The sequence below is a fragment of the Salvelinus fontinalis genome, chromosome 28 (assembly GCF_029448725.1).
Source record: "Salvelinus fontinalis isolate EN_2023a chromosome 28, ASM2944872v1, whole genome shotgun sequence".
Taxonomy (NCBI): domain Eukaryota; kingdom Metazoa; phylum Chordata; class Actinopteri; order Salmoniformes; family Salmonidae; genus Salvelinus; species Salvelinus fontinalis.
Window position 1 is genome coordinate 16,238,099 of NC_074692.1, and position 17,113 is coordinate 16,255,211.

At 40.4% G+C, this 17,113-nt stretch overlaps 1 protein-coding gene across 1 annotated transcript in view; it reads left to right on the top strand.

Moving 5' to 3' along the window:
- Positions 1 to 11,823: 11,823 nt before the first annotated feature.
- The window catches only part of LOC129826279 (mitoferrin-1-like), an 11,618-nt gene continuing 6,328 nt past the window's right edge, over positions 11,824 to 17,113 (top strand). The window contains exon 1 of the mRNA XM_055886829.1: positions 11,824 to 12,507. Within this exon, the coding sequence (XP_055742804.1) occupies positions 12,313 to 12,507 (195 nt within the window). The 5' untranslated portion in view covers positions 11,824 to 12,312. The remainder of the gene's footprint in view (positions 12,508 to 17,113) is intronic.

The following is a 17,113-nucleotide window of genomic DNA, read 5'->3' on the forward strand; positions in this document are numbered from 1 at the left end:
GTGTTGAGTGTTTTGTCCATAGATGCCACATATCAAGTTTCATGCAGATCGGTCATTCGGTGCCAGAAGAGTAGCGTTTTAAGTATTTTTCATAAAATGCTAAATATATCATGGCAGACCTTATGGGTCCCTGGGGCAAATTTGTTCCTTGTGAGGAGAGGGACCTATGTACTAAATTTCATGATTAGGTCAAACGGGGTGATGGGTGTGACCTTTTAAAGTTAGCATTTTCAATCTGTTGTTATGGTGCCACCATCTGGCTAACCAGTATAATTTTGTAAATCCCTTATCTCTATGGCAAGACACCAGTGCTGTCTGAGATATTGCATGAGACCACCGAACAAACATACAAATGAACATAATAACGGAGACAGATCCAGTCTCCTCCCCGATTTCATCATAGGGGACAAAAATACAATAAGAAATTAAATCTACTTTCCCCCCTGATCCTAACGCTTACCTCACCTTAACCCTAAATGGTGTGCAATGTTTTTGTAAATGCCTTTATAAATGATTTATTATGTACAGTTTAAATATAGTGTAACCCCATAGAGCATTTTAAACCCCTGAAAACAGCAAGTTCTCAGCAGCCAAATATGTTAATTCCAGTAGGTGGCATTGTGTTACTGCCCAAATGCTCACACAATTTGTCTCATATATTACAAAAAAGTATAAAAGTTTTGGATGCCTATTACACAGTTACCATTCATAAATTACTGTATGTCATATATAATTCAGATGTATGTATAAAAACAAGTAGAAATTGTACAAATCAGTAATAGCCAAAGTGTTTGTGAATGAGATGGAATATAGTCCAATCTTTGCTAAAAAATTCCCTATCTGATCAATGTTGAAAGTAGGCATACTTTCAGAGACTGCTCTCCATCTGCTGAGTCATCCTCCATCTACACATTTGTCATAACACTTCAGCTTCCGCGCTTGCCTCTGAGTGGAACTGCAGTCCGTTAAAAGTGATGAAGTTGCAAGGGGATGTTTGAGAACCTTATGGTGGTGATGGTAGTAGTGTGAGGGGGATCCCCATCTGATTCTGCCTCTTATGTTACAAACTGTAAGGTGGTGATGGTAGTAGTGTGAGGGGGGATCCCCATCTGATTCTGCCTCTGCTTCTCTTCATTCACTGTTTTGAAAACAAGAGTATGCCTAATAAACCATAAACTAATGAGGTAATTCATTATTTCCACAGCTTTACCACTTGAATTAGATTGGGAAACATTTGTAGTGGCAGAATATTACATTTTAATTTACATATGAGACATACAGTTACAAGTATCTTGTATTTGGACAGGTGACTAGACTAGGGTGAACTGCTGATAATTTACATAACCTAATCTTAAATGTTTTTTGATTGATGAGTGGATTATTACTCTTTTTTTTGAGACTGTGGCGTTCTTTTCAAGTGCCTCCAGGAAGTATTCACACCTTTTGACTTTTTCAACATTTTGTTGTGTTACAGCCTGAATTTAATGTCAAAGTGGAATTGTTTTCAGAGAGTTTTACAAATTAATAAAAAATGAAAAGCTTCAGTCAATTATGGCAAGCCTAAATAAATTCAGGACTAAAATGTGCTTAACAAATTGTGTTTAACATGACTGTTGAATGATTACTTAATCTCTGTACCCCACACATACAATAATCTGTAAGGTCCCTCAGTCAAGCAGGGAATTTCAAACACAGACTCAACCACAAAGACCAGGGAGGTTTTCCAATGCCTCGCAAAGGGCACCTACAGTATTATTGGTAGATGGGTAAAAATATAAAAAAGCAGACATTGAATATCCCTTTGAACATGGTGAAGTTATTTATTACACTTTGGATGTTGTAGCAATACACCCAGTCACTACAAAGATAAAAGCGTCCTTCCTAACTCAGTTGCCGGAGAGAAAGGAAACCGCTCAGGGATTTCACCATGAGGCCAATGGTGACATTAAAACAGTTACAGCGTTTAATGGTTGCAATAAGAAAACTGAGGATGGATCAACAGCATTGTAGTTACTCCACAATACTAACTTAAATGACAGAGTGAAGAGAAGTAAGGCTGTACAGAATAAAACTATTCCAAAACATGTTTACAATAAGGCACTAAAGTAAAACTGCAAAAAATGTGGCAAAGAAATTCACTTCATGTCCTGAATACAAACTTTATGTTTGGGGCAAATCCAACACATCACTGAGTACCACTCTTCATATTTTCAAGCATGGTGATGGCTGCATTATGTTAAGGGTATGCTTGTCATCGGCAATGACTAGGGCGTGTTTGGGGGAGATTAAAATAAACATATTAGCTAAGCACAGGGCAAAATCTTAGAGGAAAACCTGGTTCAATCTGCTTTCCAACAGACACTGGGAAACAAATTCACCTTTCAGCAGTACAATAACCTAAAACCCAAGGCTAAATATACACTGGAGTTGCTTTTTATTTTTGTTACAGTTTTGACTTAAATCGGCATAAAAATCAATGCCAAGACTTGAAAATGCCTATCTAGTAGAGGTCGACCGATTATGATTTCTCAACGCCGATACCGATTATTGGAGGACCAAAAAAAGTAGATACCGATTAATCAGCCGATAATAAAAAATAAAAATTACACTTTATTTGTATTTTTATTTGTAATAATGACAATTACAATAATACTGAATGAACACTTATTTTAACTTAATATAATACATAAATAAAATCAATTTAGCCTCAAATAAATAATGAAACATGTTCAATTTGGTTTAAATAATGAAAAAACAAAGTGTTGGAGAAGAAAGTCAAAGTGCAATATGTGCCATGTAAGAAAGCTAACGTTTAAGTTCCTTGCTCAGAACAGGAGAACATATGAAAGCTGGTGGTTCCTTTTAACATGAGTCTTCAATATTCCCAGGTAAGAAGTTTTAGGTTGTAGTTATTATAGGAATTATAGGACTATTTCTCTCTATACGATTTGTATTTCATATACCTTTTGACTATTAGATGTTCTTATAGGCACTTTATTATTGCCAGTGTAACAGTATAGCTTCCATCCCTCTCCTCGCCGCTACCTGGGCTCGAACTAGGAACACATCGACAACAGCCACCCTCGAAGCAGCATTACCCATGCAGAGCAAGCGGAACAACTACTCCAAGTCTCAGAGCGAGAGACGTTTGAAACGCTATTAGCGCGCACCCCGCTAACTAGCTAGCCATTTCACATCGGTTACACCAGCCTAATCTCGGGAGTTGATAGGCTTGAATTCATAAACAGCAGAGCTGCTGGTAAAACACACGAAAGTGCTGTTTGAATGAATGCTTACGAGCCTGCTGGTGCCCACCATCGCTCAGTCAGACTGCTCTATCAAATCATAGATTTAATTATAAAATAATAACACACAGAAATACGAGACTTAGGTCATTAATATGGTCGAATCCGGAAACTATCATCTCGAAAACAAAACATTTATTCTTTCAGTGAAATACGGAACCGTTCCGTATTTTATCTAACGGGTGGCATCCATCAGTCTAAATATTCCTGTTACATTGCACAACCTTCAATGTTATGTCATAATTACTTAAAATTCTGGCAAATTAGTTCGCAATGAGCCAGGCGGCCCAAACTGTTGCATATACCCTGACTCTGCGTGCAATGAACGCAAGAGAAGTGACACAATTTCACCTGTTTAATATTGCCTGCTAACCTGGATTTCTTTTAGCTAAATATGCAGGTTTAAAAATATATACTTCTGTGTATTGATTTTAAGAAAGGCATTGATGTTTATGGTTAGGTACACGTTGGAGCAACGACAGTCCTTTTTCGCGAATGCGCTCTGCATCGATTAAATGCAACGCAGGACACGCTAGATAAAAATAGTAATATCATCAACCATGTGTGGTTAACTAGTGATTATGATTGATTGATTGTTTTTTATAAGATAAGTTTAATGCTAGCTAGCAACTTACCTTGGCTTCTTACTGCATTCACGTAACAGACGGGCTCCTCGTGAGGCAGGTGGTTAGACCGTTGGACTAGTTAACCGTAAGGTTGCAAGATTGAATCCCTGAGCTGACATGGTAAAAATCTGTCGTTCTGCCCCTGAACAAGGCAGTTAACACACCGTTCCTAGGCAGTCATTGAAAATAAGAATGTGTTCTTAACTGACTTTAAAGGTTAAATAAAGGTGTAAAAAAAAACGGCGTCAATTTCCGATTGCTATGAAAACTTGAAATCGGCCCTAATTAAATCGGCAAATCCGATTAATCGGTCGACCTCTACTATCTAGCAATGATCAACAACCAACTTCACAGAGCTTGAATAATTATTAAACTAATAATGTGCAAATATTTAAAAATGAAGGTCTGCAAAGCTCTTAGAGACTTACCCAGAAAGACTCACAGCTGTAATCGCTGACAAAGGTGATTCTAACACGTATTTACGTATTTACTCAGGGGTATGAATGATATATTTCTGTATTTAATTTTCAATAAATTTGCAAAGATTTAAAAACTCTTTTCACTTTTTCATTATGGGGTATTGTGTGTAGATGGTTGATATTTCTTTTTTTTGTACCTTTTTGAATTCAGGCTGTAACACAACAATGTGGAATAAGTGTAACGGATGTGAAATGGCTAGCTAGTTAGCGGGTATGCGCTAGTAGCGTTTCAATCAGTTACGTCACTTGCTCTGAAACCTATTAGTAGTGTTGCCCCTTGCTCTGCAAGGGCCGTGGCTTTTGTGGAGCGATGGGTAACGACGCTTCGTGGGTGACTGTTGTTGATGTGTGCAGAGGGTCCCTGGTTCGCGCCCGTGTCGGGGCGAGGGGACGGTTTAAAGTTATACTGTTACATAAGTCATTAGCTATTAATGCTTTCTGAAGGCACTGTATATATGTACTGTATATACACAGTACATGGTCTGATGGTCTGCAACAAGAGTCAGTGGATAGCAGAATGCCAGATTATGAATTGTTGAGAGATGTAATGTAAAAAATTTGAGAATGGTTCTTGAACACACATCACAAATTGACTATTTCCAAAGTTACAGTTTGGGAGCAATAAACCTCCCATTGAAAGTTCCCAGACCAACTGTGACTGATAATGTCCTATTATGTATTTTAGAGTATCTGAAACTAAAGGATTGATATGCTGCTCCTCCTTGTAAAAATGCTGTACAATGTTAAGGGCTTGTATTCACCCGAGGCTAATTCATATTACTACCACTCACATGGCCAGCAGTGGGGCTAAATGTCTGTCGGTCAGGGGAGTTAGATGGGGTTGATTATACTCAGGAACTTTTACAGTGGCACCATTGAGAGCATCCTGACAGGTTGTATCATTGTCTGGTATGGCAACTGAGAAAGGACCAAAACATTTCCAAAAACTCCAGCCACGTCTGTCGGTCAGGGGAGTGAACTTTTACAGTGGCACCATTGAGAGCATCCTGACAGGATGTATCATTGTCTGGTATGGCAACTGAGAAAGGACCAAAACATTTCCAAAAACTCCAGCCACGTCTGTCGGTCAGGGGAGTGAACTTTTACAGTGGCACCATTGAGAGCATCCTGACTGGTTTTATAATAGTCTGGTATGGCAACTGAGAAAGGACCAAAACATTTCCAAAAACTCCAGCCGCATGGACTGTTCTCCATACTCCCATCCGACAGGCGATACCTGTGCATCAATGCTCAGACACACAGAATCCTAAACAGCTTCAATAAGACTGTTAAATGGCTAACAACCAATGCTCTCCCACAGACTATCCACACTGACTCTATGCCTATCCATAGGTCTCTACCTACGCAGATACAATCTAAGCTGCTGCTAAAATTATTGATTAGATGTATTACTCCATTACACTGCTGTTCATTGATTATTGGTTACCATTAATATTTATCTATTTATCCTGCTACTAGTCACTATTGCTCCTGTTCACATGTATCTAAACTCAGCAAAAAAATAATTGTCTTCTCACTGTCAACTGCGTTTATATTCAGCAAACTTAACGTGTAAATATTTGTATGAAAATAACAAGATTCAAAAACTGAGACATAAACTGAACAAGTTCCACAGACATGTGACTAACAGAAATTGAATAATGTGTCCCTGAACAAAGGGGGGGGGGGGGGTCAAAATCAAAAGTAACAGCCAGTATCTGGTGTGGCCACCAGCTGCAATAAGTACTGCAGTGCATCTCCTCCTCATGGACTGCACCAGATTTGCCGGTTCCTGCTGTGAGATGTTACCCCACTCTTCCGCCAAGGCACCTGCAAGTTCCCAGACATTTCTGGGGGGAATGGCCCTAGCCCTCACTCTCCGATCCAACAGGTCCCAGACGTGCTTAGTGGGATTGAGATCCGGGCTCTTCGCTGGCCATGGAAGAACACTGACATTCCTATCTTGCAGGATATCACGCACAGAACAAGCAGTATGGCTGGTGGAATTGTCTTGCTGGAGGGTCATGTCAGGATGAGTCTGCAGGAAGGGTACCACATAAGGGAGGAGGATGTCTTCCCTGTAACGCACAGCATTGAGATTGCCTGCAATGACAACAAGCTCAGTCCGATGATGCTGTGACACACCGCCCCAGACCATAATGGACCTGATGGACCACTTTTTGTCAGTCCTGTCTGGTCCAGCGACGATGGGTTTGTGCCCATACGCAACGTTGTTGCCGGTGATGTCTGGTGAGGACCTGCGTTACAACAGGCCTACAAGCCCTCAGTCTAGCCTCTCTCAGCCTAATGCGGACAGTCTGAGCACTGATGGAGGGATTGTGCGTTCCTGATGTAACTTGGGCAGTTGTTGTTGCCATCCTGTACCTCTTCCGCAGGTGTGATGTTCGGATGTACCGATCCTGTGCAGGTGTTGTTACACGTGGTCTGCCACTGCAAGGACGATCAGCTGTCCATCCTGTCTCGCTGTCTTTGGTGTCTCACAGTACGGACATTGCAATTTATTGCCCTGGTCACATCTGCAGTCCCCATGCCTCCTTGCAGCATGCCTAAGGCAGGTTCACGCAGATGAGCAGGGACCCTGGGCATCTTTCTTTTGGTCATTTTCAGTCAGTAGAAGACCTCTTTTAGTGTCCTAAGTTTTCATAACTGTGACCTTAATTGCCTACTGTCTGTAAGCTGTTAGTGTCTTAACGACTGTTTCACAGGTGCATGTTAATTAATGGTTCATTGAACAAGCATGGGAACCAGTGTTTAAACCCTTTACAATGAAGATCTGTGAAGTTATTTGGATTTTTACAAATTGTCTTTGAAAGACAGGGTCCTGAAAAAGGGGCATTTCTTTTTTTGCTGAGTTTATTACTATATTATCATAACTATTTATATATTCTGGTTACCTGCCACTTTCCAGCTCTGTTTACATGCACATCCTACTTCCAATCACTTTTTAAGTATTTATTTATTTTAACTAGGCAAGTCAGTTAAGAACAAATCCTTATTTACAATGATGGCCTAGGAACAGTGGGTTAACTGCCTTGTTCAGGGGCAGAACAATAGATGTTTACCTTGTCAGCTCGCGTACTTGATCTAGCAACCTTTCGGTTACTGGCCCAATGCCACTAGGCTACCTACCGCCCCCATATAAACACACCTCAACCACTCCAGTACCCCTGCACATTGAATAAGGTACTGGCACTGACCTGTATATACTTGCATTCTTGTGTTCTTTAACTCTCATCGTAATTCTTGTGTTGTTTCTATTCATACTTTTATTTTTTTATTCTATTTTCTATTATTATCTTATTATTATTATTATTATTATTATTATTATTATTATCCAACACCATCATTAAGTTTGCCGACGACACAACAGTGTTATTCCTGATCACCTACAACAATGAGACAGCCTATAGGGAGGAGGTCAGAGACCTGGCAGTGTGGTGCCAGGACAACAACCTCTTCCTCAACTTGAGCAAGACAAAAGAGCTGATCATGGGCTATAAGAAAAGGAGGGCCGAGCACGCACCCAACAGGGTTGTAGTGGAGCGGGTTGAGAGCTTCAAGTTACTTGGTGTCGACTAAGGACCTATCATTGTCCAAACACACCAACAGTCGTGAAGAGGGCATGACAACGCCTATTCCCCCTCAGGAGGCTGAAAAGATTTGGCATGGGACCTCAGCTCCTTAAAAAGTTATACAGCTGCACCATTGAGAGCATCCTGACTGGTTGCATCACCGCCTGGTATGGCAACTGCCCGGCATCCGACAGCAAGGAGCTACAGAGGGTAGTAGGCACGACCCAGTACATAACTGGGGCCGAGCTTCCTGCAATCCAGGACCTCTACACCAGGCACCTAAAATTCTCAAAGACTCCAGCCACCCAAATCATAGACCATTCTACATTTACATTTAAGTCATTTAGCAGACGCTCTTATCCAGAGCAACTTACAAGTACATACATTCATACTTTTTTTGTACTGGTCCCCCGTGGGAATCGAACCCACAACCCTGGCGTTGCAAGCGCCATGCTCTACTAACTGAGCCACACAGGACCGTTCTCTCTGCTACCACATGGCAAACAGTACTAGAGCAACAGGTCTGGGACCAAAAGGCCCGTTAGTGGTTTCTATACCCAAGCCGTAAGACTGCTGAACAGTTAATAAAATGGATACCCAGACTATTTGCATTGACCCTCAAGTTTCTTATTTTTTTAACTGACTCTTGCACAGGCTTGATGTACAGTACCAGTCAAAAGTTTGGACACACCTACTCATTAAAGGGTTTTTCTTTATTTTTACTATTTTCTACATTGTAGAATAATAGTGAAGATATCCAAACTATGAAATAACACATATGGAATCATGTAGTAACCAAAAAAGTGTTAAACATATCAACATTTATTTTATATTTGAGATTGTTCAAATTAGTCAACCTTTGCCTTGATGACAGCTTTACACACTCTATTTATTTGCTCAACCAGCTTCATGAGGTAGTCACCTGGAATGAATTTCAATTAACAGGTGTGCCTTGTTAAATGTTAATTTGTGGATTTTTTCCCCCTTCTTCATGGATTTGAGCCAATCAGTTGTGTTGTGACAAGGTAGGGTGGCATACAGAAGATAGCCCTATTTGGTAAAAGACCAAGTCCATATTATGGCAAGAACAGCTCAAATAAGCAAAGAGAAACGCCAGTCCATCATTACTTTCAGACATGAAGGTCAGTCAATACAAAACATTTCAAGAACTTTGAAAGTTTCTTCAAGTGCAGTCGCAAAAACCATCAAGCACTATGATGAAACTGGCTCTCATGAGGACCGCCACAGGAAAGGAAGACCCAGAGTTACCTCTGCTGCAGAGGATAAATTAATTAGAGTTAACTGCACCTCAGATTGCAGCCCAAATAAATGCTTCACAGAGTTCAAGTAACAGACACATCTCCACATCAACTGTTCAGAGGAGACTGTGTGAATCAGGCCTTCATAGTTTAATTGCTCCAAAGGATTCACTACTGAAGGTCACCAATAAGAAGAAGAGACTTGCTTGGGCCATGAAACACGAGCAAGTGACATTAGACCAGTGGAAATCTGTCCTTTGGTCTGAGTCCAAATTGAAGATATTTAATTCCAACCGCTGCGTTTTTGTGAGACACAGAGTAGGTGAATGGATGATGTCCGCATGTGAGGATCCCACCGTAAAGCACGGAGGAGGAGGTGTGATGGTGTGGGGGGTGTTTTGCTGGTGACACTGTCTGTGATTTATTTAGAATTCAAGGCACACTTTACCAGCATGGCTACCACAGTATTCTGCAGCGATGTGCCATCCCATCTGGTTTGCGCTTAGTGGGACTATCATTTGTTTTCAACAGGACAGTGACCCAAAACACACCTCTTGGCTGTGTAAGGGCTATTTGACCAAGACGGAGAGTGATGGAGTGCTGCATCAGATTATCTGGCCTCCACAATCACCCGACCTCAACCCAATTGAGATGGTTAGGGAGGAGTTGGACTGTATAGTGAAGGAAAAGCAGCCAACAAGTGCTCAGCATGTGTGGGAACTCCTTCAAGACTGTTGGAAAAGTATTCCTTGTGAAGCTGGTTCAGAGAATGCCAAAAGTGTGCAAAGCTGTCATCAAGGCAAAGGGTGGCTATTTGAAGAATCTAAAATCTCAAATATATTTGGATTTGTTTAACACTTTTTTGGTTACTATGTGATTCCATATGTGTTATTTCATAGTTTTGATTTCTACACTATTATTCTACAATGTAGAAAATAGTAAAAATAAAGTCTCAAACCACAAACTTACAACTCCCCCAACACACACACATGCATATTGACGCCACACACACCCATTCCCATTCCTTCACACTCTTCACATATGCAGCTGCTACTTTCTGTTTATTATCTATGCATAGTCACTTTACTCCTACCTACATGTACATATTACCTAAATTACCTTGACTAACCCGTACCACTGCACATTGACTCGGTACTGGTACCCCTTGTATATAGCCTAATTATTGTTATTTTAATGTGATACTATTTCCCTGTTAGTTTAGCAAATTTTTCTTACTAACTTTAAAAAAAACTCTGCATTGTTAGTTAAGGGCTCATAAGTAAGCATTTAACGTAAAAGTCTACACTTGTTGTATTCGGCACGTGACAAATGCACATTTATTTTATTTTATTTTGAGGTTTAAAAAGGCTTGATTTTCCCTTTCGAAAAATGTATCTAACCCCTACCAAAATGTCCATAAATTATAATCCACATAATAATTCATATTTTCTGTTGCTGTAGCCTGCAGGATTATTTTCCTGCTGTAGCAAACTGGCTCAAAAATAAATTCCTATATCTGTAACTTCAAAGCAACAAGTCTCAAGTCTCAATCATACAGGCTTGTTGGTCTGGGAAAACCACATAGGAAACCACATTTGGGGTAGACACGCTTCTACTAAAAAGGGTGAGGTTGAACATTGTCTGTTTCAGATTGCTCTATTACCATGTACTGAACAGATGGTGTGTGATAAGGGGACCACAACCCTGCTAATCTACACACCCACCCATAGTCACCCACCCTTGGTGAAGAATACACCCTACTTTACTATTTGATGGGATTACAGCACTATGGCCCAGCCCAGTCATAATATACATTTACTACCAAACACTGTTATTTAATAGCACCACATACCACCAAAACAAATTATTTTGTTAAAAATCGAACAAACCAGACATTTACTACCAAACACTGATATTGAATAGCACCACATACCACCAAAACAATTTTTTTTTTTTAAATCGAACAAACCAGAGCCAAACCAGGTAGATCTGTTTACTTTCTTAATTCAGTTTACCTTATGCAATATGGCATACAGTATGCAGTGCCATATGCATTTAACATCATAAGTAGGACTATCATTGACAAATAAAGCTCATAGAAAAAAAAGGCTTGGAAAAGAAAGTGCTACATCACTATCATCATGACATACATCAGTAGGAGTTTTAATGTGCACCAGCCTAGCCTGTTTCCACTCCTTGTAGGCTTCTCCATGCTAGCAGCACTCAGCTCATGTTGATGATATTTTGAGTGATTCCTCATGCCACATGCTGTATTATATTGGCAATGTAGATTGTTTTAATAAGGGTAAACATGTATTACTTTTGAAATAGACAGGAATCAATGACCTTTGTGACCCCTTTGTCCATATTATGGTCAATGCGGGATTTATTTAAACTGCCCAGGGTTGAACCGGTCAATGGCCCATCACTTCATTGGGTGAAAGGAGGGAGGAGCACCTTTCTCAAAATGAACCGTAATCTGCAGGGCTCGGTCATGTTGTCAATAAAGCTGCAGCATGATGCATCTTCCAGAAACATACAACTTTTCCATAAAACAAATATTATAAGTTTCACTAGGAAGACAGATAAAGCGTTTTTTTCTAAAGCAATCACCTTTGCATGGGAAAACACAGAATCCTACTAATCCCACGTGTTCAACTACGTCATTATTGTTTGAGCAGTCTTCGCCGTTTGACAGAGCGGGGTACCTGGCTCACGTCTGGGAGGTAGCCCGGTTCCAAATCGAATGCGAACAAATTTCCGCCGGTGCAACACGAGCGCCCGGACGAGATTAATCAAACCCCCTCATTGAAAAGCGCTGTCAATTCTGTAAACAGCTAGCACTAGTGGACTACTTTTCATTGGACAATTCCGGCTGTTGGTTCCGCCTCATTTTTGATTTTCTGGATGTTCATTGCTCAAACTAGACAGCTATCGTGTATTCTGCTGACGTCATCTAGGCGCTGGAACTCGTTGATAATGTTGTGGTTGTCCATGCCGCCGATTCAGTGCTTGTTTGTAAAGATCTCCTTTTGATCAGTCTCCCCCGCATGGAGTTGCGCGCTGACCCGGTGGTGGCAACCTTGGACATGTCGGAGATTAAAGGTAAAGATGGGGAGCCTTCGGAAGGCGACGGTGACTACGAGAGTTTGCCAGCTCATGCCTCATTGACAATCCACATGACAGCAGGAGCCGTGGCTGGAATCCTGGAGCACACGGTGATGTACCCCGTGGACTCTGTCAAGGTAGGCTTGCTAGCCCATCAACCAAGTGATGGGCTCAATAACATTTCATTCGTATCATTATGCATTTCTGCTTTCCAACTCATCAGTACGCAGGGGAGGAAATAACCTTACCAGTTTAAATGTGTGAACGCTAGGTAACGTTAGTTGGCTAGCTAGCTAGACGCTAGCGCTAATTAGCCAGCTACTAGCCAGCCAATTTACGCGTTATGAGACATGCCTTAGCATAGCAAGACACTCGCTCGCATATGTGAAATCCTCCCTGTCTCCCTGAAAGTACTCACCCTGTTAATGAAACATCATGCAATTGAACGTTTCCAGTATTTAGCCGCACACTTAGCTACAACTGCTAACTAGCTAAGTTAGCTAGCTTGTTTGCTAAAACTTTAAAATCCAACAACCTTCAAGTTCAGAGTGAAGCATGGACATGTAGACATAGCTATCTGTCATTACCCACTCAGTGCCCAATTGTTCTATACAATTATTTATCTTACCCACATCTGAACTTATTAAACTGGTTGTCAGACAATTGAGGCAAACAGGTGAAGGTCACATGGCTGTGTGCCAGGTTAGAGCTGTCAAAGAAGCTCAAATTTAGGTGACATTGTGGCGAAATGTAGCAAGTGGTTATTGTAAAATATACTAAACCAAATAATTTATTTTTGGAGTGGTCAAAGTTTATAGGCTTCTAGGTAACCTATAGTGTAAGAGGACATACAAGTAATGAGTAATTGGCTTTGAACTTTGTACCCCGCTATGCCCCCTTATTGCATACCAGTAGTTATTTCCCAAATCATTTAGTGAAGTTCATTCATACATTTTTATTTAATTACATTGCATGTACATTGCATGTACATTTGAAACATGTTTGACTTGACAAATCGAGAACACTGACTACCTACAGAGAATAAAGCTTGTGGCAAAAAAGGCATAGGCTACATGGTCCAACAATTTTAATCAGTCAGACCATCAGAATGAGATGATCGGATATGGAGCCAAATTAGCCTGTGTGTCTTCAACAGGGTTACACAAGCCATTGTCGCCACTTCCTCCTCTGTAACTGCACAAATCTGTAGTTGGACCTTTCATGCTGCCTATCTTACAACTGAAGGTTTTAGAGCCAGACTTTACACGTCTAGTCAACACAGCCAAACCTAGCCACAGTGCTTCATTAACTCAGCTGCTGGGTTGTTCCACCAATTAGGTGCTTTTTTGAGCACTGTAACTTGGTGAGAAAAAGTTGTATTTCACCTAATTTTAACATTCTGTCATAAAGAGCACATGTTCAACTTGTTCAATTAAAAAAATGTTTTCCCCTTGAGACAAAATAATAAATAACTTAAGTGCAAAATAAAGTGACAGGGTTGAAAATCCCCTTGTGACGGAATGGAAGCTTGTTGTGTGAAACAGGGAGGGGCAATTGAATGCAAGCTTCACAAAACATTTTACATTGTTAAAACATTTCTAGCCTGTCTATGGGTAATAGGGTTGATGTGTTATGCTTGACCCGCTCAGTGTTCCACCAGAAAATGTAGTAAAAGAGTAGAAGCAGCTCACCAGCTTTTACACTTTGATTTGGCTATTCAATGTTTCTTTTAGAATTTCATTTTTCAAAAAGAATAGTTTCACCATGTTAAAATGTGTTCAGTTCACGTAACAGGATTGACCTTAAAATAGAGGACAGGTTTTTTTAACCTTAAAATGAATCACTAATCAAATGAACTAAGTAATATTCAGAAATCACTGTCAAAGCAACAAAATTAACGAGGGCTTTACAATAATGTTGAAGTGCACAGAGGGATGCACAGAGGGACATGTCAAAATGCTGCATTTTGGCACTTTAGCAAGTCTTATTCCTCTTAAAATTAAATATTGGTGTACAATTTCTACTTAACGTATGAAATGGATGCAAAAGGCACTCATTTTGTGGACGACCCTGCTATGAACTTATTTTTTTTATGAAGGAATGGTTTAGAGTTAAGTAGATATACTATAGACCTACTTCTAATAACTAGTAACTATACGTCCCTCTGTGCTACTACTAGAAGTGTTATCTTCATGTCCTAATGGGCGTAAGCATTTGGAATCAGTCAGAAAAAGGGTGTGGGCACTGTCTTTCTCTTATACAGCTGATTAGCAAACTGTCATACAGCCTCTGCAAGCCATGGGATTAACTCCTGAAATGCATTTACACTCATGCCATGCACACACATTTAATCATTACTTTTCGTTTAAAAGAAACACAGAATACACTGACGTCCACAGCCACCAGCAGGTTCTGGTCTCCCAGTTCTATCACAGACTTTAACCCCTACAGTGTGTGAGGTTTATCAAAATCTGATGTTAGCTTGCTACTGATGAGTCACTCCCTGCTGAAGAGTTAAAGCAGTGGTGGCACACAGAAACAGAGATTCCCTGCCCCATGTCTACACTATAACCTCCATTCATTGTCATGGAAGAGTGGGGGGGAAAAACAGTACTTCTTATGCTGGCCATAGAACCTTAATGAATTTTGCTGTCGCCAGCCCTGCTTTTCTCTCCAGCCCAAAACAAGCAGGATGAGCTGGTGCGATTTTTCCACTCCAGCACCCAATGGGTCCCCTTCCTCCTCGCCAGTTGGAAGGGTGCCATTAATGTTAAAACTGAAAAGAGTTTTTGAACCAAAATCTTCTGTAAGAAATACAGTTACTGAAACTATTTGAGTTGATCAGGTGGCTGTATTGGAGATGGGAGTTGGGGTATACTTGTGTTATAATGGCTTCACAGGGTTAGCCTAGCCCTAGATCTTGGTAGCATATATTTACTAATAGTTTTATTACTGTGTCATGACCAAAAAGTCTTATTTTGAGTAATCTACTGCTTCCTCTTATGAAGTAGTTCTTAAAATAAAAAAAACAGCTGCATTGGACCTTTATCTCAATATCAAATCATTTGTAGTAAAAAAATAAGTACCTTACTGCGATTTTGTTTTCAATTAACATGTTAAAACAACATTGCTTCTTGGTGAAGAGCAATTTCTCAAGCAAGAATTTATCTAGGACTGTGAGTGAGGTGCCTCATTGGATGAGACTAATGGGAGGGATATGTAACCTGAAGTAGCTGTTATTGGCAGAGAGGTTTGGAACCCACTTTGTTATTGGTCTATTAACTTATATTGTCAGGCAGGCCAAAACACCATCCCACCAAAGCAGGCTGAAATTTCCGGCGGCCTTTTCAAACCGCTCTTACACTAAAAGGGTGTTATCATTTTCACAATTTCAGTATTATTCCAACGTCGTAGTGTGGAAAAATATATAAAACACAGGAAAATCACATCTTTGACTGCTCTGTGCCTTTAAGCCCATCAGGAATGCATTTCCTGGTAGTCAACTAAGATCAGTGGCAGTAGAACAACGCAAACAAATGACTCATTGTGTGCCGTGCAACCGATTTATTTCTCCTAATTATAACATTGTTGGAGATTTTACATTACTTAATTGTCGGACAAGGTGAGGAAATAAACCAAATGAAGTAAAGTCACCAAGTTTGTCTAATATTCAATCAATAGTTTAGTTTCCTGGTTCTTTGGCACGGCACAGCCAGAAAGGGTAGCCAGAGGCATTGTACCGTCACTGTGATAAACGCCAACTGGGATAAAGCTAGCTCTGTTTTGTCAAGTTGCCTAATGATTTCAGACAGAGGCAGGCAAAGTCTCTCTGTCTCTCTCTCTCTGCAAGGCTGAGCCCAGAAGTACTTCATGAGCATAGAGTATCAAAAAATAGTAAGATGTTACTCTTTCTTCACCTCTTTGCTCAATTTCTTTTCTTTTTTTTTAAACATTTTGCTTCAGTTGTGCTTAAGAGAGTCTCTTATCACTTAAAGTAGGATCTGACAGGGGTGGCCAGAACCTGGGCAGAGGTCCAACATGTATCAGTATTACAGCTTTGAGCCCCCTTCCCACCTACCGTCTGCAGGTGTATCTCATCCTCCACACATATCAACTGCTTGTTGTTTTTTTCCCCTTTAGAGCTCAACTACTGTAGCACTCCTGCAGGAATCTGATTATATTATTAAAGTAAATAGTATTAAATATAAACCTTCAAAATGGTATATTTGTCTGTAATACAGTACATCATGCACCTTAACTGATATCATGCAGAGATAATACTGTGAAGCTGTCCTGTGTGGTGGTTTCTCTAGAGCAAAGCTGCTAAGTAGATGGAATTACTTGGATGTGGAGGCTGAGATAATAACATAATGGGTAGGTAAGCTACAGACATGCAGTAGGCTTGCTGCTGGTAACTAAGGGCTGAATCCTAACTCACTCAAGGATTAGGCCTACATTGTTAAATAGTGAGTCACTTTAGTGAGCCAGGTTTTCCAGAGTAGAGCCTTTTTTGTTTACAAAAGTACGCTCACTAGGCTAACTCATTTGTCCCCTTGTGACAATATCTCTCTGTTCTCCCAGGCGTCGATCAGATGCGGAAAAAAGGTTAACACAAAAACCTTAACAGTTGAGGACCAAAGCTGCCCACATATTGGAGTAGGATCAAAGTCCTTGTACGGAATTGTTTGAGCAAATCTGCACGTACACGTGTTTGATAAATGAATGAAGGTAGTTGTTTCCAGT